Source organism: Muntiacus reevesi, chromosome 1, assembly GCF_963930625.1.
Source record: "Muntiacus reevesi chromosome 1, mMunRee1.1, whole genome shotgun sequence".
Lineage (NCBI taxonomy): Eukaryota > Metazoa > Chordata > Mammalia > Artiodactyla > Cervidae > Muntiacus > Muntiacus reevesi.
In genome coordinates this window covers 112,056,029-112,080,037 of record NC_089249.1, presented here as the reverse complement: position 1 = coordinate 112,080,037, position 24,009 = coordinate 112,056,029, and the positions used below count along the sequence as shown (strand labels likewise).

The 24,009-nt window shown below is 37.1% G+C and overlaps 2 protein-coding genes across 4 annotated transcripts in view; one reads left to right on the top strand and one right to left on the bottom strand.

The window, feature by feature from the left end:
- Positions 1-9,355: 9,355 nt before the first annotated feature.
- On the top strand, positions 9,356-22,315 carry C1H1orf146 (chromosome 1 C1orf146 homolog). The gene is made up of 5 exons (XM_065908775.1): positions 9,356-9,424; positions 18,461-18,554; positions 20,266-20,434; positions 20,832-20,910; positions 22,155-22,315. The coding sequence occupies exons 1-5, from the start codon at positions 9,356-9,358 to the stop codon at positions 22,287-22,289; spliced, it is 546 nt and encodes a 181-aa protein (XP_065764847.1). The 3' UTR covers positions 22,290-22,315.
- A 98-nt stretch (positions 22,316-22,413) lies between these two features.
- GLMN (glomulin, FKBP associated protein) overlaps positions 22,414-24,009 on the bottom strand; it is a 45,183-nt gene continuing 43,587 nt past the window's right edge. For all 3 annotated transcript variants that reach the window (XM_065908756.1, XM_065908746.1, XM_065908762.1), the window contains 2 exons: positions 23,319-23,401; positions 22,414-23,211 (listed from right to left, as the gene is read on the bottom strand). In XM_065908756.1, coding sequence (XP_065764828.1) covers positions 23,101-23,211; positions 23,319-23,401 — 194 coding nt within the window. In that variant the 3' untranslated portion in view covers positions 22,414-23,100. The remainder of the gene's footprint in view (positions 23,212-23,318; positions 23,402-24,009) is intronic.

Genomic DNA, 24,009 nt, shown 5'->3' with positions numbered 1-24,009 from the left:
TCCTGTGCCGCCAACAGGGCTTCTTCTGGAAAGTTCCTGAAGCTTGCGAGCAGCGGAGCTGTCTCCGTGCAGATTAGGTGTGTTTGCAAGTTTGGGAATGAGGCTGCGGATAACCTGGTTCTTCTGCCAGTGTGGTTTTTCCTCAGTCTTGAAAAACCTTGAGGTAAAGGTCAGCGGACAGATCTTTACCTCAGAGATTTAGCGGGTGAGAAAGGATCCTCCGCAGCCTTTTCTTCGTTTGGGAGCTGTGTGGAAACGGGATTTCTCGGGTTGTTCATGTAAGATTGGGGAACAGCTTTCTTTTCCAAAGCTCTGACTTCCACCGCGTGGTTTATATTCTCCTTCGGTGTAGTTTCTATTTCTTCATACCTCCCACTCCTGGGAGGTTGGGGAAGGGGAGGGGATGGGGTGGGGAAGATTCTTCTAGAAAGTAGGAAATCGAGGAGGCTGTGAAGATTTGTAGGCCAGTCCCTGTGACTTGACTGATGAGGAGACTGAGCGGTAAAGCGAGTTACAGTAAAGAGGTTATTGTGCAATGTTAAATTTATTTAAATTTGAAAACTTGGGAAAGACAAAACCATAACGACAAAAGCCCAGAATATTAGGGCCTTGGACCTGGCAGATGAGGCCATTGGGTCCAACCTTTGATTTTCAGATGAGGAAACAGGCCACCTGGATCAGAAACAAAGGATTTTTTGAAAATTGGTGGCAAAGCAGTAACCAAAGTTTCAGATTCTTGTTGGTTCCTCTGGCCCCCAAATCCCAGAGGGATCTGAGAATAACATAAGTAGACCTCAGTGAAGGTACATTCAGTTCCTTGTGTTAACAGAGATAAACACTGAGTGGAAGAACGCTTATTAATTACTAGTGACAAGCCTACTTGCCTGATTTCTCAGTTTTGCTTATTACACGTGAAAAATATTCTATACAATCCAGCAAAAACCTGCAGGAACACTAAAGGCCCCTTAAAACTTATCTATCCCATTAATCTCTAATTATTTTCCAAAATGCCTGTATCAGTTTACATTTTAACTACCTATGTGTAAGAATCCTCGTTGCTTTATATCCTTGTCAGTTTTTTTTTTAACTTTTTTTAAATTTTTGTCACTCTTATTGCAGCTGTTCTCAACAGTTCTATGAGATAATTAAACCTGCAAAACATGATTTGAGAGATTATTTTCTCATGACTATTACCATTCTAGATGTATAGAAGAAAAGCAAAATCATGATATATCATGGATATCTTAGGGAGGGCTAGGCAAACTGTGACCCTTGAGCTGAATCTGGCCCTCCACATTTGGAGCCAAGAATAGTTGTGGATCAAGTGATTGAGAAAAAAAATCAAAGAAAAGTAATACTTGTGACACATGAACATTATATGAAATTCCTATCTTAGTGTACTTAAAGTTTTAAGAAATACAGTCACATTCATTTGTTTCCTTTTTACCTATAGCTGCTTTCATGCTGCAGTGGCAGAGCTGAGTCGTTGCAACTGAAATTAAATGGCTCACAAAGCCTGAAATATTTACTCTCCAGCCTTATACAAAAAAGTTTCCTCACCTTGGTCTAATGGCATTAGAGTTTCATATCCCAGAACCCTAATTAGGAAGGCTCTCATGGGTACAAAATAATACTTCCCTGTCATCTTAATCTGCATGTAATTTAACTTTTTGAGTGTGTTATAAGTGAGCTTTTAAAAAGTAGGTAGAATTTTAGCAGGCAGAGATCAGGATGGTTGTTTCAGATAGAAGAAAATAGTATGGTATGGTAGTGAGGTGAGAAAGTATAGTGTTTCTCTGTTATAGAGGGAGGGTTGACTATATATAACTTACAGGCCCAGTGTGAAATGAAAACAGAACCTCTTCGTTAAAAATTCACATTCTCAAGAAAGCAATAGGAGAATAATAGCAATAAACCAAGTATAGATAAATAAATAAATATGCCATAAAATATAACTACACCATAATATAATGTAAATATATCATATAAATATAAATAAATAAATAAACCAATCCTTTTAAGTGTGGGGCCCTATGAGACTACACAGATTGCATGTCAGTGAAGCTGCCCCTGTTAGTGGGAAGTAATTCTGGAAAGGAAACATGGGGCCAGATTTTGGGAAGAGGAGTTTGAATGCTAGGCTAACAAATTTGGATTTAATTTCTTAAGCCTTAGGAAACCATTGAAGTTTTCTGGACAGAAGAGTGATATAGCTATAACTCAAGTTTTAGGAAAATTATTTGAGAAGAGTTTGTAGAATGGATTTGAAAGGAGGGTTAGGAGGTAATTACAGTAGTTCAGGCATGAGGTAATAAACATGGTACTAATTGAAAAAGGAAAAGAGCTAGATCCAGATTTGGACTCATTCACTTTTTTTTTTTTCATTTATTATGGAAAGAATACTTAATATAGATCTACCCTCTTAATACAACTGTAAGTATATATTATAGTGTTGTGTACTCCTAGGTGGCACAATAGTAAAGAATCCGCCTGCCAATGCAGGAGACACAAGGGATGTCGGTTCAGTCCTTGGGTTGAGAAGATCCTCTGGAGTAGGAAATGGCAACCCATTCCAGTATTCTTGCCTGGAAAATCCCATGGACAGAAAAGCCTGGCCGGCTACGGTCCATGGGGTCAGAAAGAGTTGGACATGACTGATTGAGCACATACACAGTGTTGTACAGATCTCTAGAGCTTATTCATCCATGGAAGAAAATTACCTGAGTGTAATAAAAGCCATAAGTGATGAGCTCACAGCTAGTAACATGCTCAAAGGTGAAAAAGTGAAAATTTTTCCTGTTAAGACCAGGAACAAGGCAGATATGTCCACCTTCACCATTTCCATTCTGCATAGTACTAGAAGTCCTGGCCAGATCAGTTAGGCAAGAAAAAAACTGTTAGAAATAATACATCAATTCAGTAAAGTTGCAGAGTACAAAATCCACATATAAAAATCAGTTGCATTTCTGTATACAAACAAACTACATGAAAAGGAAATTAGGAAAATAATTCCATTTATAAAAGCACAAAAAGAGTAAAATATTTAGGAATACACTTTACTAAGGAGGTGAAAGACTTGTATACTGAAAACTACAGAATATCAATGAAAGAAATGGAAGAAACAAGTAAATGGAATGATATCTTGCGTCCATGGATTGGAAGACTTAATAACTGTTAACATGTCCAGTCTACCAAAAGTAAACCCATTCATATTCATTCTGTAGGTATATATGCCCTTTGACACCATCCTCTCTCAGCCTGAATTTCCTAATATGTATAATTATATAGTCTTTTCCTTTTCACATTTGTTGTTGAAGAACCAACCAAAACTGAAGTTCAGTGCTCAGTTTCTTGTATTCTCTTTTGAGCATTCCTCACGTTATAAAATATATATATTTAAATATGTGTGTATACACATTCCATATCTAACTGATCTTTTGTTTTGTGATGGTTATGTCTCTATTCTGAGCAGCCTTTAATTTTATTATCAAGTTTGAATCACTTCTGCTTTCTCTCTCTTTTTCTTTCCAAACTGGCCTTTCTAGAAGGAAAAGCCTGGTTTGTGGATGCCAACTAAATCAAGTAACAAAACATTTATAAACTATCTACTGTGGACTAGTATGGAGGAAGAACAAAAAATGAAATATCATTAGAAAAGGTTTCATGGAAATGCTGAGGCATAATCTAAACTACAGCATAAAAAAAAATAAAATAAAAAATAAACTACAGCATAACCATAAGATTTGAACGTTCTAAGGAGTGGAAATAACAGACATGAAATTCTGTTATTTATAAGACATGGGCCAGCTTTCCTTTAAGCCCGCAAACTTTCTGTTTAAAAAAATAAAAATTACATGTTTAGAAATAACAGTCTAATGTACATTGTGCTTTTTGCTTACCAGTATTTAGCATTTATTGAAACTTACTATTTAATTATTAATGCAGTACACATTTCAATAATAATTACCACTTATTATGTGCTCTGCTGTTTTACATGATCTATGTATAACACATTGATCTTCTTAATAGCTCTGTGGGGCAGGAAATATCCTCATTTTAAAGATGAGCAAACTGCTGCATGAAGAAGTTAAGTGATTTTCCCAAGGTCAGATCATTTACCAGTGACAGGTAGCAGAGCCAAGGATTCAAATCAGGCAGCCTGGCTCCAGAGGCCACTCTTTTAACCAGTACACTATCTTGCTACTTTATGATCTGATTTAATCCTCACAGGAATGTTGTAAAAGAGGGTGTTTTCTCTGCATTTTAAATTGAAGACACCTGAGGTTTAGAGAAGTAACTTGCCCAAGTGCATATCAGCTGGTAGGTGACAGAACCAGGATTTGAACCTAGGGTCTTCCCTGGTGGCTCAGTCTGCCTGCAGTGCAGGAGACCCAGGTTCAATCCCTGGGTTGGGAAGATCCTATGGAGAAGGAAATGGCAACTCACTCCAGTATTCTTGCTTGGAGAATTCCATAGACAGAGGAGCCTGGTGGGCTACAGTCCATGGGGTCACAAAGAGTTGGATACGACTCAGTGACTAACACTTTACTTTCACTCCAACCCCAGAATTTGTGTTCTTGACCACTATGTTATACTGCACTGACGATGACTAAGACAGTCTTTTTAAGTAATTTTAAAAAAATAATTACTTATTTTTGGTTGTGCCAAGTCTTCGTTGCTGCCTGGGCTTTTCTCTAGTTTCAGCGAATGGGAACTACTCTGTTGCATTGTGTTGCAATGCATGGGCTTTTCATTGTGGTAACTTCTCTTGTCGCCTAGGCTCTAGGGCACATGGGCTTCAGTAGGTGCAGCTCCTAGACCTCAGAGCACAGGCTCAATAGTTGTGCTGCATGGGCTTAGTTGCTGCACAGCATGTAGGATCTTCCGAGATCAATGATCAAATCCGTGTCTCCTACATTGGCAGGTGGATTCTTTACCTCTGAGTCACTAGGGAAGCCCTATCATAGTCTTTATAAAAATAAGCCCAAAACTGCATATTTTAGCCTTTAAAAAATCTAGATACTCTTGATCCCATTTACTTTGTGTTTTGATTTTATGTTTGAGAATTCCCAGTATCTGTAGCTCCCAAAGCCATACTGGGTAGGTCTCCGTGCCAGATAAACATTGTGCTCTCTGAGTTTGTCTCAATTTCCAGTCCAGAAAGGTATACCTCTTTGGGGCCTTCTTTCCTCCTCTAAGAGCTCACCTTAGTCCTATCTTCTTACCTCCATGTAGATAGAATTTATTATAGATATATCCTCATCATAGTAATTTCTGTGTTTTAAGAACATGAAAAAAAGCTGCTTCTAATAGAAATTTAGGAGATTCCTGTTTTGATAATTAGACATCTTCAGTTTCATACTATTGTAAAAGATCTTACCACTTGAAAAAAGATGCTGTAGAAGCAAAGATTGTTTCCTAGCCATATAAGCAGTACAGGTTATTTTATCCAGAAGTTCAATGTGTTTTTCCTTTTGGAAAATAATTGGCATGTGGTAACTTTGGGGACCTTTTTCAATGACTGTCAAAGTGCTTCAAAAGGGTTATTTTTCACTTTTCAACGGAAGATTAGCTTTGCTTTCTTTGCTTGATTTCAGCTGCCTGGCATTAATTTTGGTTTTCATAGCAGCAAGAGTAAGAAACCGGTAATGAAGTAGATAGAATTACTGTAGATTTCAGAGTCCCACCACTGGAAACATTTTGAATAGCTCCAGTGTTGAACACCTGTGCTTCTTTTTTTGACACACAGAATTTGCTAATTGAAAAATGATACACTCATTATTATATGTAGCTATATTGTGGTATAATTGATGTGTAATTAATTGTAGTGTATATGATTTTTTGATACATTTGTACACCTTTGAAATCATCTTTACCAGTCAATATAATGAACGTAGCCATCATTCCCCAAAGTTTCCCCCTACCCTTTCTAATTCTTCCTTCTGTCATTACTCCTCCATCATTACCATTGTGTTTTCTGTCACTGTGTTAGTTTGCATTTTCCAGAGCTTTATAACAAAGGGAATCACATAGTAATCCTTTATATATATTTTTTGGCTTCTTTCACTCAGCATAATAATTTTTTAGATCCAGGTTGTTGTGTGAATTGGTAGTTTGTTCCTTTACATTGCTGGTGATGCTAGAGTATAGATATATCACAATATCCATTCTTCTGCTAAGGGATATTTGAGTTGTTTCCAGTTTGGGGGTATTATGAATAAAGCCTTTGTGTTTATCTCATTGTATAGACACAGGCTTTCTTTTGCCTTTGTAAAAATACCTAGGAGTGAAATGACTAGATTATATGGTAGGTGTATGATTAACTTTTAAAGAAGTTGCCAAGATATTTTCAAACTGATTGTACCACATATTTTATGAATCACAGTGTATGAAAGAGTTCCAGTTTCTCCACATCCTTATCAACACTTGATATTGTTTTTGTTGTTTAGTCACTTAAGTCATGTCTGACTCTTTTGTGACCCCATGGACTGTAGTTTGCCAGGCTCTTCAGTCCTTGAGATTTCCTGGGCAAGAATACTGGAGTCCATTACCATTTCCTTCTTCAGGGGATCTTCCTGATCCAGGGATCAAACCCAAGTCTCCTGCTTGGTGGGTGGATTCTTTACCACTGAGTCACCTGGGAAGCCCTGCCAATTAAATATAAGTGAAAGTGAAGTTGCTCAGTCATGTCCACCTCTTCGTGACCCCATGAACTGTAACCTACCAGGCTCCTCTGTCCATGGGATTTTCTAGGCAAGAGTACTGGAGTGGGTTGCCATTTCCTTCTCCAGGAGATCTTCCCCAACCCAGGGATCGAAGCTGGGTCTCCCTCATTGTAGGCAGACGCTTTACTGTCTGAACCACCAGGCAGTCTTTTTTAATATAGGGATTAAATATAGGGATAGGGTAAAGATTTCTTGGATATGCAGGGGGTCAAAGTGTATCTCTATATCTATTAATAAATGTATGTGTCATGCATTCTTTTTTCCAAAAAACAACTAAAGAATGCTTCTGCAAAATGAACAAATAAATCAAGGGAAAGATAGCTCTAACATAAGAGGGAGGAGAAAGGAATTCCCAGGATGACAGCTAATGAATCAGACCCAGATCTCCAGTTTATATTGAAGGGGGAAGGCTAGAGTTGAGTGAGAAGAGATCTATAGGGGAGAAAAATGTAACTGAGGGAGTATTTATGTTGGAGCATTTTAAAATACTGAAAGTCCTGTAAAAGTGATCTATTATTTTGTTTTGGCTTGGTTAAAGGAGTTGACAGAAGTATATAATGATGGTAATAATACAATATGTCATATTTATGTTTTCCTATGTATTATGCCATTTGATTTTTTAAACTATTCTGAGAAAATAGAAAGCCCAGTGTTATTCTTCTTCTTGTTTGTCATTATATTCCCATGAAAATATGCTCAAAGACATTGAATGATCACAGTAATAGATAACAAGACTAGATCCCTGGTCTAACTCCTGGCTACCAAAAAGTCTGAATGTGTGTCTTATATTATTCTCCTAAACTAATTTAAACCATCTCTGCACCTCAGATTTCTTAACACATAAGAAAGGCACATGGCAAAAATCTCCCTCTTCATGGCAGTCAACCAGTAACCCCCTGACTTGTTCCCAGTTTGCTATGACCTTTATTTTGCTTCTTATATCTGAACTTACTGTTTGAACTTCCTAAAAGTGCTGGGCACTGTGCTCAGCATTGGGAATACAAAGATGAATAAAACATGGTCCCACTCCTTGAGGAGCTTCCAGTGAGGAGTCTTTTCATTGAGAATACAGCTATATAAACAAATAAAACTATATTAATGATTGATATAATAAAGATATGTTTGGAGTACTATAGTTCTACGAAAGAGGAAGGTCCTAATTGCCTGTAGAGAATAGGAAAAGCACAAACTGTGTATTATTAAAATTACATAGGAATTGTCAAGGAGAGGAAGGGAGTTTTAGTTAAAAATATGTAAAGGGATGAGATGTGAAAAACATTTTGTTCAGGACTACAAGGTCTTCAGATTAGCTAGAGTATTGGTAATATGTTGAGGAATGGCAGGACATGAGGCTGAATAGGTAGGAATTTGTATAACTTCAGTTTAGACTTTGTTCTGTAAACCATGGTGAATTATTGAAGGATTTTAATTGGGGAGGAATATGATATTTATGAGTTGAATAGTTAAGAAAATCAAATGGCATAATACATAGGAAAACATAAATATGACATATTATATTATTACCATCATTATATACTTCTGTCAACTCCTTTAACCAAGCCAAAACAAAATAATAAATCACTTTTACAGGACTTTCGGTACTTTCTCAAATGATTCTGTGTATTGCAAAGTCAGTTGTAATTGGAAATTTGAGACCAGATCAAATGCCCAATTTAAATCACCAGTGATAATACAGTGAAGTGAAGTTGCTCAGTCATGTCCACCTCTTTGCGACCCCGTGGACTGTAGCCCACCAGGCTCCTCCATCCATGGAATTTTCTAGGCAAGAGTACTGGAGTGGGTTGCCATTTCCTTCTCCAGGGGATCTTCCTGGGTTCGAACCCCGGGTCTCCTGCACTGTGGGCAGACACTTTACCGTCTGAGCTACCAGGGAATCTTAGTAGTGATAATTGAAGGGTGGCAGAAATGCCACCCCAGAATATGCCTATTTGGCATAAGGATTATTTTGAGCTGATTATTTTTTAAAAAACAGACACAGAAGAAGCTCTGAAAACAGAATAGAAGTTACCCTTTTGTGAAGGATATTTACATTTATGAAGGAAATCTTTTGTAGGTGTCTTCGTCTCTGTTTCTGGGAAAGAAGGATGATTCTAAATCATAGAAAGCTCCTATCAGTGGAAATGGCACCAACTTAAATCTGCATAACAAAACTTACCCTTGGTACTGTGCCTTTCCTAATTGTTGTTCAGTTGATAATTCGTGTCTGACGGTGAATCCATGGATTGCAGCCCACCAGGCTCCTCTGTCCATGGAATTCTCCAAGCAGGAATACTGAAATGGGTAGCCATTCCCTTCTCCAGGGGATCTTCCTGACCCTGTGATCAAACCATGGTCTGCATCTGCAGGCAGATTCTTTACTGACTGAGCTATAGGGTCGCAAAGAGTTGGACACAACTGAAGTGACTTTAACAAAAACAGTGTATAACAAGACAGATACTCTTTTAGTGTCAAATTTTGACTGTCAAATATTCTTTAGAATGTCTCGATTACCCTAATTTTATTTCTTTCTGAAATTTACTCATTCATCAAGCAAACATTTCTATGTGTTATTTTTGCTGTTATTTTTCTCAGATTGTTGGCACCACTAGAAGCTGATTTGATCCAAAGAGATGGCTGAAAGTGATGGAAAACAAAAAATAAAATGGACAACCACCATTATTATTAGCTCATCTCTTAAGGTAAAAGAGGCATTTGGGCCATTGATCTTGAATTAAAAATTAAGCAATAGAACAGTATTTTAAAATACCTTTAGCTTGATTATCCAAAGTTGTGTGAATCAGCAAGTATATAATCTAAAATGTAAATTTTAAAGATAAATTAGGAAGATCACAGCATCCATTTTCCTACTTCTCTAAATACCTGAAAGTTGGACATTTTCTTAAGTTTTTCTCTTTTTTTTTTTTTTCCTCGCTAAGCCTATTCTAAGAGATGTTAAATGATTCCAGAAACACCGATTCATATGCACATACATTACTTAAGGTTTTTTGGAGAAGTAAACAACAGGAACTGACCTGTCTAGACTTAGTAGCATTGAGAGGAGGCTGTCTCCCTACAGCTTGAAGGGGGAAGGAATGGGAAGTTGAATGCCTGAGGGCAATTGATCAGTGCTTTAACTCTACAACTAGCAGGATCATCTAACCCTTTCCCTGATGTTTATCTAATGGATACCACCTAATGTCTAGAATGAGGGGGCAAGAGATGATTCTTCATGGTAAAGAAGAGAGAGGTTAGAATAAAACTTTGCATACGATTTTTAAAAATCTACCATGTTCTTTCATTGTTGCCTCAAGCTGCCCTCTGCTCTGTTGGCTTTAGCCATCTAGCTCCATACCCATTTTAAGACGGCCTTAAGTTTCATTGGAATTTTTCATGCTTCTTTTTGTTAGATTTCTGGAATCCGTATTTTTCTCCCGTATTTCTTGTTTCTTTAGCTTTGCCAGAGTGATTTTAAGAGAGGAAGCCAGCAACCAATACTAATTTGCCAAGAAAACTGCTTTTTATTTATTTATTATGTTTTATCTATCTTATTTGTCTCACCTTTTCTGTTTTTTTTTTTTTTTTTGCCTCTTTTTGTATTGATTGTTAATATTGTCTCATATTTTTTTTCCTTAACTAGCTTTGGAAGTTATATGCTCTATTTCTGTTTTTTTAATAGTTACCCTAGAAAATTTAACATACATACTTAGCCCCACAAAGTCCAAAGTAAATAATAATTTTTTGTTGTTGTTTTTGTTGTTCAGTCGTTCAGTTGTGTCTGACTCTTCACAACCTCATGGTCTGTAGCAGGCCAGGCTCCTCTGTTCTCTACTACCTCCCAAAGTTTGCTTTAATTCTTGTCCATAGAGTGGGTGATGTTTTTGCTTTTTAATATGCTGTCTAGGCTTGTCAAAGCTTTCCTTCCAAGAAGCAAGTGTCTTTTAATTTCATGGCTATAGTCACTGCAGTGATTTTGGAGCCAAAGAAAATAAAATCTGTCTCTGCTTCCACTTTTTTTCCCTTCTGTTTGCCATGAAGTGATGGGACTGGATGCCATGATCTTGTTTTTTTAATGTTGAGTTTCAGGCCAGCTTTTTCAGTCTCCTGTTTCATCCTCATCAAGAGGCTCCTTAGTTCCTCTTCACTTTCTGCCATCTCCATATTTGAGGTTGTTGATATTTCTCCTGGCAATCTTGATTCTATCTTGTGCTTCACCCAGCCTGGCATTTTGCATGATGTACTGTGCCTGTAGGTTAAATAAGATGACATTATATAGCCTTGTCATACTCCTTTCCCAATTAGGAACCAGTCCATTGTTCCTTGTCTGGTTTTAACTGTTGCTTCTTGACCCGCATACAATTTTCCACACTTGGTTGTGATCCACACAGTCAGTCTTTATCATAGTCAGTGAAGCAGGAGTAGATGTTTTTCTGAAACTCCCTTGCTTTTGCCATGATCCAACGAACATTGACAATTTGATCTCTGGTTCCTCTGCCTCTTTGAAATTCATCTTGTACTCTGAAAGTTCTTGATTCACCTACTGCTGAAGCCTAGCTTGAAAGATTTTGAGCATTACCTTGCTAGCATGTGAAATGAGCACACTTGTACAGTATTTTGAACATTCTTTGGCATTACCCTTCTTTGGGATTGGAATGAAAACTGACGACCTCCAGTCCTGTGGCCACTGATGAGTTTTCTAAATTTACTGACATAATTGAGTGCAGCACTTGAACAGCATCATCTTTTAGGATTTTAAATAGCGCATCTGGAATTCCATCACTTCCACTAGCCTTGTTTGTAGTAATGCTTTTTAAGGCCCATTTGACTTCACACAACTGGTGAAGAATCTGTCCGCAATGTGGGAGACCTGAGTTGGGAAGATCCCCTGGAGAAGGGAAAGGCTACCCACTCCAGTATTCTGGCTTGGAGAATTCCATGGACTGTATAGTCCATGGGGTTGCAAAGAGTCGGACACGAGTGAACAACTTTCACTTTCACTGACTTCACGCTCCAGGATGTCTGGCTTTAGGTGAGTCACCACACCATCATGATTATCTGGGTTATTAAGACCTTTTTTGTATAGTTCAGTATGTTCTTGCCACCTCTTCTTAATCTCTTCTGCTGTTAGGTCCTTACCATTTCTGTCCTGTATTGTGCCCATCTTTGCATGAAATGTTCCCTTGATATCCAGTTTTCTTGAAGAGATCTTTATCTTTCCCAATCTATTATTTTCCTCTCTTTCTTTGCATTGTTCATTTAAGAAGGCCTTCTTATCTCTCCTTGGTATTCTCTGGAACACCGCATTCATTTGGGAATATTTTCCCCTTTCTCCCTTTCTTTTCACTTCTTTATTCAGCTATTTGTAAAGCCTCCTCAGACAACCACTTTGCCTTCTTACATTTCTTTTTCTTTGGAATGGTTTTGGTCACTGCTTCCTGTACAATGTTACGAACCTCTCTCCATAGTTCTTCAGGCACTCTGTCTACCAGATCTAAATCTTTGAACCTATTCATCACTTCCACTGTATAATCAAAAGGATTTGATTCAGGTCATACGTGCATGGCGTCATGCTTTTCCCTACTTTCTTCAATTTAAGCCTAAATTTTGCAATAAGGACTTTAAGATCTGAACCACAATCAGCTCCAGGTCTTGTTTTTTGCTGACTATATAGAGCTTCTCCATCGTTGGCTACAAAAAACAATCAGTTTGATTTTGGTGTTCACCATCTGGTGATGTCCATGTATAGACTCATCTCTTGGGTTGCTGCAAAAGGCTGTTTGCTACTTATCTTCCTCTTACATGACAAATATTAGAACACTAATTCCAATCTTGAATGTGGAGTAGCTCCTCTCAGCCCTCCTGCGCCTGCGCAGCAGCTGCTCCTTGGCGGTGGGGTAGCTCCTCTAGGGTGGGGCCCCTGACCTCCAGGGTGGGGTAGTTCCTCTCGACCGCTGCCCCTGACCTCGGGCGTGTGGTAGCTCTTCTCTGTCACCACCCCTTACCTCGGACGTGCTAAACTGAAGAAAGTAGGGAAAACCACTAGACCATTCAGGTATGACCTAAATCAAATCCCTTATGACTATACAGTGGAAGTGAGAAATAGATTTAAGGGACTAGATCTGATAGACAGAGAGCCTGATGAACTATGGACGGAGGTTCGTGTCATTGTACAGGAGACAGGGATCAAGACCATCCTCATGGAAAAGAAATGCAAAAAGGCAAAATGGTTGTCTGAGGAGGCCTTACAAATAGCTGTGAAAGGAAGAGAAGTGAAAAGCAAAGAAGAAAAGGAAAGATACTCCCATTTGAATGCAGAATTCCAAATAATAGCCAGGAGAGATAAGAAAGCCGTCCTCAGCGATAAATGCAAAGAAATAGAGGAAAACAACAGAATGGAAAGACTAGAGATCTCTTCAAAAAATTAGAGCTACCAAGGAAATATTTCATGTAAAAATGGGCTCAATAAAGGACAGAAATGGTATGGACTTAACAGAAGCAGAAGATATTAAGAAGAGGTGGCAAGAGTACACAGAAGAACTGTACAAAAATCTTCACGACCCAGATAATCACAATGGTGTGATCAGTCACCTAGAGGCAGACATCCTGGAATGTGAAGTCAAGTGGGCCTTAGAAAGCATCACTACGAACAAAGCTAGTGGATGTGATGGAATTCTAGTTGAGCTATTTCAAATCCTGAAAGATGATGCTGTGAAAGTGCTGCACTCAATATACCAACAAATTTGGAAAACTCAGCAGTGGCCACAGGACTGGAAAATGTCAGTTTTCATTCCAGTCCCAAAGGAAGGCAATCCCAGAGAATGCTCAAACTACCACACAATTGCACTCATCTCACACGCTAGTAAGGTAATGCTCAAAATTCTCCAAGCCAGGCTTCAGCAATACGTGAACCGAGAACTTCCAGATGTTCAAGCTGGTTTTAGAAAAGTCAGAGGAACCAGAGATCAAATTGCCAATATCCGCTGGATCATCGAAAAAGCAAGAGAGTTCCAGAAGAACATCTATTTCTGCTTTATTGACTACGTGAAAGCCTTCGACTGTGTGGGTCACAATAAACTGTGGAAAATTTTGAAGGAGATGGGAATACCAGACCACCTGACCTGCATCTTGAGAAACCTGTATGCAGGTCAGGAAGCAACAGTTAGAACTGGACATGGAACAACAGATTGGTTCCAAACAGGGAAAGGAGTACGTCAAGCCTATATATTGTCACCCTGCTTATTTAACTTCTATGCAGAGTACATCATGAGAAATGCTGGGCTGGAAGAAGCACAAGCTGGAATCAAGATTGCTGGGAGAAATATCAATAACCTCAGATATGCAGATGACACCACCCTTATGGCAAAAAGTGAAGAGGAACTAAAAAGCCTCTTGATGAAAGTGAAAGAGGAGAGTGAAAAAGTTGGCTTAAAGCTTAACATTCAGAAAACTAAGATCATGGCATCTGGTCCAATCACTTTATGGGAAATAGATGGCAAGACAGTGGAAACAGTGTCAGACTTTATTTTGTGGGCTCCAAAATCACTGCAGATGGTGACTGCAGCCATGAAATTAAAAGGCGCTTACTCCTTGGAAGGAAAGTTATGACCAACCTAGATAGCATATTAAAAAGCAGAGACATTACTTTGCCAACAAAGGTCTGTCTGGTCAAGGCTATGGTTTTTACAGTGGTCATGTATGGATGTGAGAGTTGGACTGTGAAGAAAGCTGAGCGCCGAAAAATTGATGCTTTTGAACTGTGGTGTTGGAGAAGACTCTTGAGAGTCCCTTGGACTGCAGGGAGATCCAACTAGTCCATCCTAAAGGAGGTAAGTCCTGGGTGTTCATTGGAAGGACTGATGCTGAAGCTGAAGCTCCAATACTTTGGCCACCTCATGTGAAGAGTTGACTTGTTGGAAAAGACCCTGCTGCTGGGAGGGATTGGGGGCAGGAGGAGAAGGGGACAACAGAAGATAAGATGGCTGGATGGCATCACCGACTCGATGGGCATGAGTTTGAGTAAACTCTGGGAGTTTGTGATGGACAGGGAGGCCTGGCGTGCTGTGATTCATGGGGTCACAAAGAGTTGGACACGACTGAGCGACTGAACTGAACTGAATTCCAATCACCCTCTTCTGTATTTGTTATCATATAGTTTAATTTCCTCAATTTTTTAACTCCACAAAGCATTATTATTACTTTCTAAAGTTAGTATTTGTTTAGATTTACTCATGTCTTTGTTACTTTTTTTGCTCTTCTTTTGGCTCAAACCTTCTGTTTTGGATCATTTTCCTTTTTATCTGAAGAATATAATTTAGAAATTAGTTCAATGAGGACCATCTCAGTCCTCCTCTCAAAATACAGTTGACCCTTGAACAATGTGGGGGTTATAGGTGCTGATCCCTTCACAGCTGAAAATTCACCTTTAACTTTACATTTGGCCCATTGTATCAGCAGCTCTGCGTGTGAGGATACAGTGAACCTCAGATTGTGTAATATATGTATTTATTGAAAAAAATTCACATATAAATGGACCTACACAGTTCAAATCCATGTTGTACAAGAATCAACTATATTTTTGTTTCCCCTTGATCTTGAAAGATGTTTTAAAAATCAATTTAACTGAGGTGAGACTTATATACAATAAAATATACACATTTAAAGTGTAAGCTTAATGAATTTTGACAAATGTGTATACCCGTGTAACCATCACCCCAATCAAAATATATAGAACGTTTTCATTGCTCCAGAAAATTGTTTCATGCCCTTTTATAATCAGACCCTTTCCAGTTCCCTGCCTCAAGCAACCGTTGATCTGATTTATCTCAGATTTATAGTTAGTTTTGCCTGTTGTAGTTGTTCTGTTGCTCAGTCATGTCCAACTCTTTGCAACCCCATCAACTGTAGCATTCCAGGCTCCCTGTCCTTCACTATCTCCAGTAGTTTGCTCAGATTCATGTCCACTGAGTTGGTGATGCTGTCTAGCCATCTCATCCTGTGCCGCCCCCTTCTTCTTTTATCTTCAATCTTTCCCAATGAAAGTCGCTCAGTCATGTCCAACTCTACGCAACCCCATGGACTGTATAGTCCAGGGAATTCTCCAGGCCAGAATACTAGAGTAGGTAGTAGTTCCTGTCTCCAGGGGATTTCCCAACCCAGGGATCGAACTCAGGTCTCCCGCATCACAGGAGGATTCCTTACCAGCTGAGCCACAAGGGAAGCCCCGTCATTCCCAGCATCAGGGTCTTTTCTAGTGAGTCACCTCTTTGCATCAGGTGCCAAAAGTATTAGAGCTTGTTTCTCCATCAGTCCTTCCAGTGAATATTCAGGGTTGATTTCCTTTAGCATTGACTGGTTTGATCTGTTACATCCTTTTATATAATTTCTAATTCTTTGCTAAAATTCTCCATCTTGGCCTTTTCTCTCCTTGAATATAGTAAACATCTATTTTAAGATACATAGGTAACTTTACTGTATGTATGTCCTGTTACTGTTTCTATTACTTGTTGTTTCTCATAGTTCTCTTTTCATGTAATTTTGTCTCTTTATATGTCTGATTATTTTTGATTGATGGATGGAATTTGTATTTGAAAAAAAAGTGTTTGTAGAAATTATTTGAGGCCTACAATAGTGTTATATTCCTCTAGATAAACCTTAATTCTGAGAGAAAATTAAACCTTTAATTCTCTAAGCAGGGTTTCCAGATAAAATCTAGGACACTCAGTTAAACTTAAAAGTTTCAGGTAAATAATGAATTTAGTTTAAGTTCATCCCAAATATTGCATGGGACATACTTATATTAATACTAAAATATGTTTATCTGAAATTGAAATTTAATTGGATGTTCTATATTTTTATTTGCTGATCTGGCAACCCAGCTTCTATTGTATGTAATAAAGGAGCTTATGTCCTGTTCATTTCAGTGATACTTGTTATGTTTGAATTGCGAAAATATTCAGATAATTTTCTTTGTTCTGTAGCTGAAATGAGGAGACCTAATTGGGAAAGGTTGCTCTAGGGAGTGCTTCTGCAAGGTGCTTAGGAGCACTAGTAACACAGTATCACTTTAATCCAATTTCAGGGATTGAAATGGTTTGAAGCTAGGCTGCAGCCCCTATGAGAGCTGTTCCACTTTTGTCACAAGCTCTCTTCAGCCTCTCATCTGTCTCTTCCTGAATTGACAGACGCCCTCAGGGGAGAAAATGGCCTAAATGCCTATCTCTTATCTTTGAATTTCTGTATAGGTCTTGATCTTGTAATTTTTCACTAGCCTGCTAGCTCTCTGATGCATTCAAGCAGATTTTTGAAAATTTTCCAGCTTTCCTAGATGCCTTCAGCAGGAGAGTTGGCCTTATCTGCCATCACTGGAAGCAATGTATAATTTGAAAACAGCAGAAAACTCATGGGAAGAGTCTTAATTGAACTCTAAGTCAGGATCTGTTTGAGTAGCATAAAATACTCTATCTTTAAGAAGGAATCAAATATTTGGTACCTAATTCCAACCTGTATGCTTAAAATATACACAGGCAAATATAGAATAATAATGAGGCAAAATATAAAATGTGAGGGGTTTCTATCTACTTGGAGACTAACAAGCTTGAGTTTCAACCCGTCAATAAATACTATGAACCACTTATATTTTAATGCTTTGCTCAGTCACTTCAGTGGTGTCCAACTCTTCGCAACCCCATGGACTGTATCCCACCAGGCTTCTCTGTCCATGGGATTTTCCCGGCAAGAGTACTGGAGTGGGTTGCCATGACCCTCATCCAGGGGATCTTCCTCCTGTGTCTTCTGCATTGCAGGCGGATAATGAGTGCTGAGCCACTGGGGAAGTGCTTTAGGTAATATCTAATTGTTAATAGCTTCTTTTATAGCTGTACCATATATAGCTTAAAGATTTGATCATTGAGACACTAAATGTGGTCTCTCTATGGAGAAAAAAACTTAAAAAAAAAAAGTAAAAATATTTAGTTCTCCTGGAATACACCATGGGTTTGGAAATGAGTTGTGTTACTACAGCTATTACTTAAGGAAGAAATTAAGGACAATATGAAAGAATTAAACTATAAGAGCAAACACAAACTTCTTTTTAAAAAACAACTTAAAGATGGATTCTGACATGCATTAATGAATAAATAGAAGGTGACGTTTTTCTTAGATGTGGTGTGTTAGATGATTGACAGAACCGTGAAGTGCCATTCAGAAAACTACAAAGACACAATCAATTCTCCAGTTCGTCTGTTTACAGTTCCTTTTAGTAAACTTTTCAAATGTCTTAAGCACTTAGGTGAGTTAGAAAACATGTATGAAGACAATAGGACTTCTGGTTTAAATACTAAGCATCTAATTTCTAGACCTCAAATATTTCTAATTTCCTATTTATCCACATAATTATGGGTATGTGAAGAATCCATCTTCAAGTTGCCTTTTAAAAAGAAGTTTGTGTTTGCTCTTATAGTTTAATTCTTTAATATTGTCCTTAGTTTCTTCCCTAAGTAACATAACTAGTACACAACTCATTTTCAAACCCATAGTGTATTTTAGGAGAACTAAATATTTTTACTTTTTTTTCTTAAGTTTTTTTCCTCCATAGAGAGAGCACATTTAGTGTCTCAGTGATCAAATCTTTAGGTGTACAGTTATAAACAAAGCTATTAAACTTGATGTTTTTTCATTAGCTTTAATTAACTATTAAAAAGATGTCTTAAGTCTGTATTTCTGAAATTTTTTTTTTAAAGAGTTATGAAGTTGCAGCTGCCCTAGAAAATCGAAGGCACAAGGTTCGGTATTCAGATTCAGTGGAAAATGGATCAATTATATTTTCTCTTTCTGGTACAGTGTATTTGCTGACTTCCTTGATTTAAATTTGTTAATAAATACGTGCATGTAAATTCTAATTATTCGGTAGTTCAGTAACGGAGTAATAAGCTTAAGGTGTTATTTTTGGGGAAAGGTGAATGTGTAATAAAACTTGTTACTCCTACAAAAGCAGTACATGTGGCCAGTTGCAAAATACATTCCTTTTTAGATTATAATTGTTGAACTAAAGTTAAATCACTGGAGTCTAGTAGAGAATGGTACAAACTACTTGCTTTGAAACTAACATGAAAGTACAACAAAGCCACCCTCCCTAACAATCAACATTTAAAATGTTACTCATATTAACAAAGAGGCTAGCATCATATTGATCAAAATCCATATACAAAAACAATACAGGATGTAAAGCAATCATCCTTCAATTAAAAAATTAGGTGGGAAAAAAAACAATATAGAATGTTTTTCATGATTTTGTACAAGAGTTTACTGAACATAATATAAACAAATACTAACTAAAAGAAGCAAATGGGGACAAATGTTCCTGAAATCATAAAACTATACAACTGTGAGTCATAGGCCAAGGAATTAGATTAGGATATGAGAAAACTGGGGGCATGGGAAGGGGGCAGCTCTACTTGTGCTTGGAAAATGATAGAAGTGATAAAAAGATGTGGAGGTAAAGGATTTTATTAGAATGGTTATGAATAGACCTGTTGTCTAACAGATTTTGGAAGACAGCACTTTCAAAAGCTCCTAGAAATAGAGATCCAAGCTGAAAATGGTCCAACCTCAAATTCATCCTTCCTGGTTGGATAGAGAGCCCTCTAGAGAGAAGTAAAATATTTTTGGTAAATACCTACTCTATTGTATGCTTTGGTCACTTTATATACATTCTCTTATTTAAGCCTTTTAACAAACCTGTCAAAAAACTATTATTCCAACCTTACAGATGAGGTAATTTAGATTCAGAAAGGTTATATAAATTTTAACGTTAAGTTCATTCAATTAGTATAATCACATAGTTATTTACTTCCTGAGATTGTGTCTTCCACTCATCTTTTAAAGAACTAATCAGATTAAGCTTCTTTTCTGGACCATTCTTTTTTTTTGGAGGTGGGGGAAGACTGCCACATGGCGTGCAGGATCTTAGTTCCCTGACCAGGGATCGAACCTGTGCCCTCTGCAGTGGAAGCACTGAGTCCTAACCAGTGGACTACCAGGGAAGCCTTCTGGAGCATTCTTATACACTTGATACTGTTTCAGAGACCCTAGATATCTGCTCCTGAGTGTGTTAATTTATATAATGGTTTATGTTGTGATACAAAAGATTCTCCAAGAAATAACTAAAAGCTTGCTTAAAACTACTTTTCTTTAGTTGATTTCCGGCTTTTAAAAATTATAACATGAAAAACTAACATGTAACTAAAATTAGGCCTTACTTTCATTGTGGATAGTGCCTTAAAGGAAAAAAAGGGTTACTGACCCAGAAAGCGTTTTTCCCTAAAATATTTAAATTGTCATCCTTTTATTACAGAGCACTTCAAAGAACTACCTATTTTGCTGTGTAAGACTTTTGTTATAGTGATTTCCATCTGTTATGGGTTTAGGGCCTGGACACCTACAGATATGTTTAATTTATAGTTATTTTTGTTGATTTTACTAAGTTTATAAAAAATTTTTATTAATATGACAAAGTGACATTTTATATTACATTCACCTTTCCTAGGAGTTGCATTTTTATTGATGGATTCTAGAGAATGCTTTATGTCTGCTGAAGAAACATTTCTAGCCAAAATTGAGAAGTTTATTAACATTCACCAAAATAGTTTTTTGGTTCTGTCTGCTGCCCTGCATGGACCTGAAGAATGGAAACTGATGTTCAGGATTCAGCAGAGGTATGGACAGTAACACTACAGACCTGTTTTCCTTATTTTATGTACTTCTGAATTGTTTCAGGCAAGTGAATTATGTTTTGCCAAAAGATAAACTTCATAATGTTAACCTTCCATTTTTAATACAATGCAAGCCAAAGAGCTATTCTATGAATGAGAGTGACAAGTTTCAGAATGTATGCTGATTTATGGATTTCTTCAGCAAGACTAAATCAGAAGTGAACACTTTTTAGTCAAATAAGTTCTGGTTTTAAAGCCATATTAAATCCTCTGTGGAATAAGGCAGGCATGAATGAATAAACAAATGACAAACAAAGGATTTTTGTCTCTTCTTTCCACTTAGGATAACAAATGTTAAGTCATATGGTCTATTTAACTTAAATGATGTTTCCCTCCCTAGATTCCTGGGCAGTAACTTACGGATACTTCCAGTACACAACACAGGAAATGCTGTTAATCTTATGTGCACCATAGCTAAGGTAAGTCACCTGAGGAAAATCACATACATACACACACACTGATAAACTTTGAGATTCTTTACTTCAAAATGCATTCCCTATTCAATGGAACTGACAAATATTCTGTTTCCCTTAGAGAAGCTGCTATTTCCAAACACATGCAACTCTCCCAAGCCTGAACTTGGCCTCTCAAGTCTTCTCAATTCCAGTAGCAACTATCAGAATCACTCATTTAGGTCAAAAGAGCATTTGATCGTATATACATTGTGTTAGCCCTATTGGTAACTTAAATCTTCTTTCAGATTCTCAAGTGTAAATATTGGTAGTCATGAACTACAACATAATTCACTTGTCAGAGTGCAAACATGCTATTTTATAACTTGACTAGTTTCCACTTTTCTTTTCATGCTTCTTCTCCATAAAGTGTGCTCCCAACTCCTATAGGCAGAGTTAGGTGTTCCTTACTCTTTTACTTGGAACAGATCCCTGTTGAAGCAATTTTTTTTAAAGATTTTTTTCCCATTTATTTTTATTAGTTGGAGACTAATTACTTTACAATATTGTAGTGGTTTTTGCCATACATTGACATGAATCAGTCATGGATTTACATGCATCCCGATCCCCCCTCCCGCCTCCCTCCCCATCCCATCCCTCAGGGTCTTCCCAGTGCACCGGCCCAGAGCACTTGTCTCATGCATCCAACCTGGGCTGGTGGTCTGTTTCACCCTTGATAGTATACTTGTTTCAATGCTATTCTCTCAGATCATCCCACCCTCGCCTTCTCACGCAAAGTCCAAAAGTCTGTTCTGTACATCTGTGTCTCTTTTTCTGTTTTGCATATTGGGTTATCGTTACCATCTTTTTAAATTCCATATATATGCGTTAGTATACTGTATTGGTCTTTATCTTTCTGGTTTACTTCACTCTGTATAATGGGCTCCAGTTTCATCCATCTCATTAGAACTGATTCAAATGAATTCTTTTTAATGGCTGAGTAATATTCCATTGTGTGTATGTACCATAGCTTCCTTATCCATTCGCCTGCTGATGGGCATCTAGGTTGTGAAGCAATTCTTAATAGTACTCTACTTTTCTGGTTTGCATGTTTGAAATTCCATAAAGACAAAGATCAGGTATTTTTCTATTACTCTAATAACTCATACATAGTACTGATTAATACCTGTTGAATAAGTTAGGTATTTTATGATGTGACCCTGTAAAAATACCTTATTTCTTAAATGTTTCATGTTTATATCTTCTTCCAGATCACCTCCAAATCATACATAGATAGCATCTGCTACAGAATGATAACAACTAAAGCTTACATCATTGAGCAAAGTCCTGTGTGGAAAACACTTCAAAAGATAAAACTGAGTAGTGATACATTTAACCCAAATTAGATTATCAACTATAAATGTTCTTGGGAAGGATATTAAAATAAAATACATATAATTAAAAGTGATTTTACTTTCAGAGTTCTGTTAATTCCTTTAATAATGTTCAAAAAATATTGGTACATGTATATAAAACTTAGAAGCTTTTTAATGATACAAATTAAGTTGGAAGAACAAATGTTTAATTGCAAATAAGTATACAGCATTTTCTAATTAGCCCCTTGGGTTAAAGAAAAAGTCATATATACCTTTTTATAATACAAGCCAGCCACTATTTCTAAAATTAATCTTCACAGATACTTTCACACTGTAACTATTGCTGGAAAGCTGGTGATAGAGGACTGTCCTCTAAGACTCCTGAGGCAGGGAAAAAAAGGGAAATCAGGAGTAGTACACAGACTCAGAATTTTTCTTTAAGCTCTTACAGTGCTATGATAGCCAGTTTAACACTGAGAGTTCTAAAATAGCATCTAACTGGAACATAAAGTGTATCAGAATTTTTAGAAACTCACAACTGTATGAATAAAGGTAATTCCAGTACATTTTATGAAATCATAAAATTATTGATTCATATTAGATTTTTTCAACAGTAGTATTTAAAATACACATGGGCATTATTTACCATATAGATACCTTTTTAAAAGGAAACAATGCTACTGATCCATAATGTGTCATTGCTGAAACAGATAAGTAAGAGAAGCTACATTTATTTTCTATCAGTGTGTTTTACAGAAAAACTTCTATAAAGGTATTAAATAAACCATAATGAAAAATATAGTATATTACTAGTTTTTATTTAGGAGATGGAGCTTTCACTTTATCCCATATTTTCCTCAGAGGTAGACTTTGTTTTTGTTTCAATGAGTTCTTCTACTCGAGCCAGAACACTTTCAATCAAATCAAATGTGAAAAGAGCTGAATGTAGGACCTATAATGCCAAGAAAAATTAGTTACTAAGGCTGTGTTTAAAACAAAGCAAAGCAAAAAAGAGAAAAGAGTTCAATTGGATGTAGCTTAGGAAAATTTCATATCTACCTTAAGCTGCATTTCAGGAGGCATATTTGGGATCTCCTCTCTACCTACATTTAGTGAACAATGATCTTTAGACTTCTGGACTTCTGTAAGAGAAGGAAAAAACCGTGTCACACTTAACCATTAAAAATTCTCAGATTTCAATAAATTTATAATTTGTTTACTAACTTAAAAAAAAAAGCCAGTTATTTGTGTAAATTAAGTCTTATGGTTTTAATAGGTAGTTGTGTTGTTGTTGTTTAGTTGCCAAGTCATGTCTGACTCTTGGACTGTAGCCTGCTTGCTACGTCCTTTGTGGGATTTCCCAGGCAAGAATACTGGAGTGGGTTGCTATTTCCTTCTCCAGGGGATCTTTCTGACCTGGGATTGAACCCATGTCTCCTGCATTGGCAGGCAGATTCTTTACCACTGAGCCACCAGGGAAGATTTAATAGCTCAGGGTATGCTGAAAACTGGCTGTGAACAAATAAAAATATCAAAATTCTGTAACATGTGAATTAATGTTTCTTCAGGTGAGTAGCATTATTTTGGCATGTACATGATGAATGAAACTTTTGTCAACATAAAATCAGAATTATAACCTGTTACACTAAGACAAAATTTTTATTAATAGTGATGTCTATAGAAATATCACCATAGTTATATGGAAAAGATTACAAGATTATTAGAATAGAACTGCTGACTTTAAAAAGTA

Bases quoted from the DNA above. Each gene is read 5' to 3' on its own strand.
- C1H1orf146 (XM_065908775.1), top strand. From the start codon at position 9,356: ATGGCTGAAAGTGATGGAAAACAAAAAATAAAATGGACAACCACCATT. The intron at 18,555-20,265 runs GTACAGTGTATT...CACCTTTCCTAG, and splicing joins AATTATATTTTCTCTTTCTG to GAGTTGCATTTTTATTGATG. The intron at 20,435-20,831 runs GTATGGACAGTA...TTCCCTCCCTAG, and splicing joins ATGTTCAGGATTCAGCAGAG to ATTCCTGGGCAGTAACTTAC.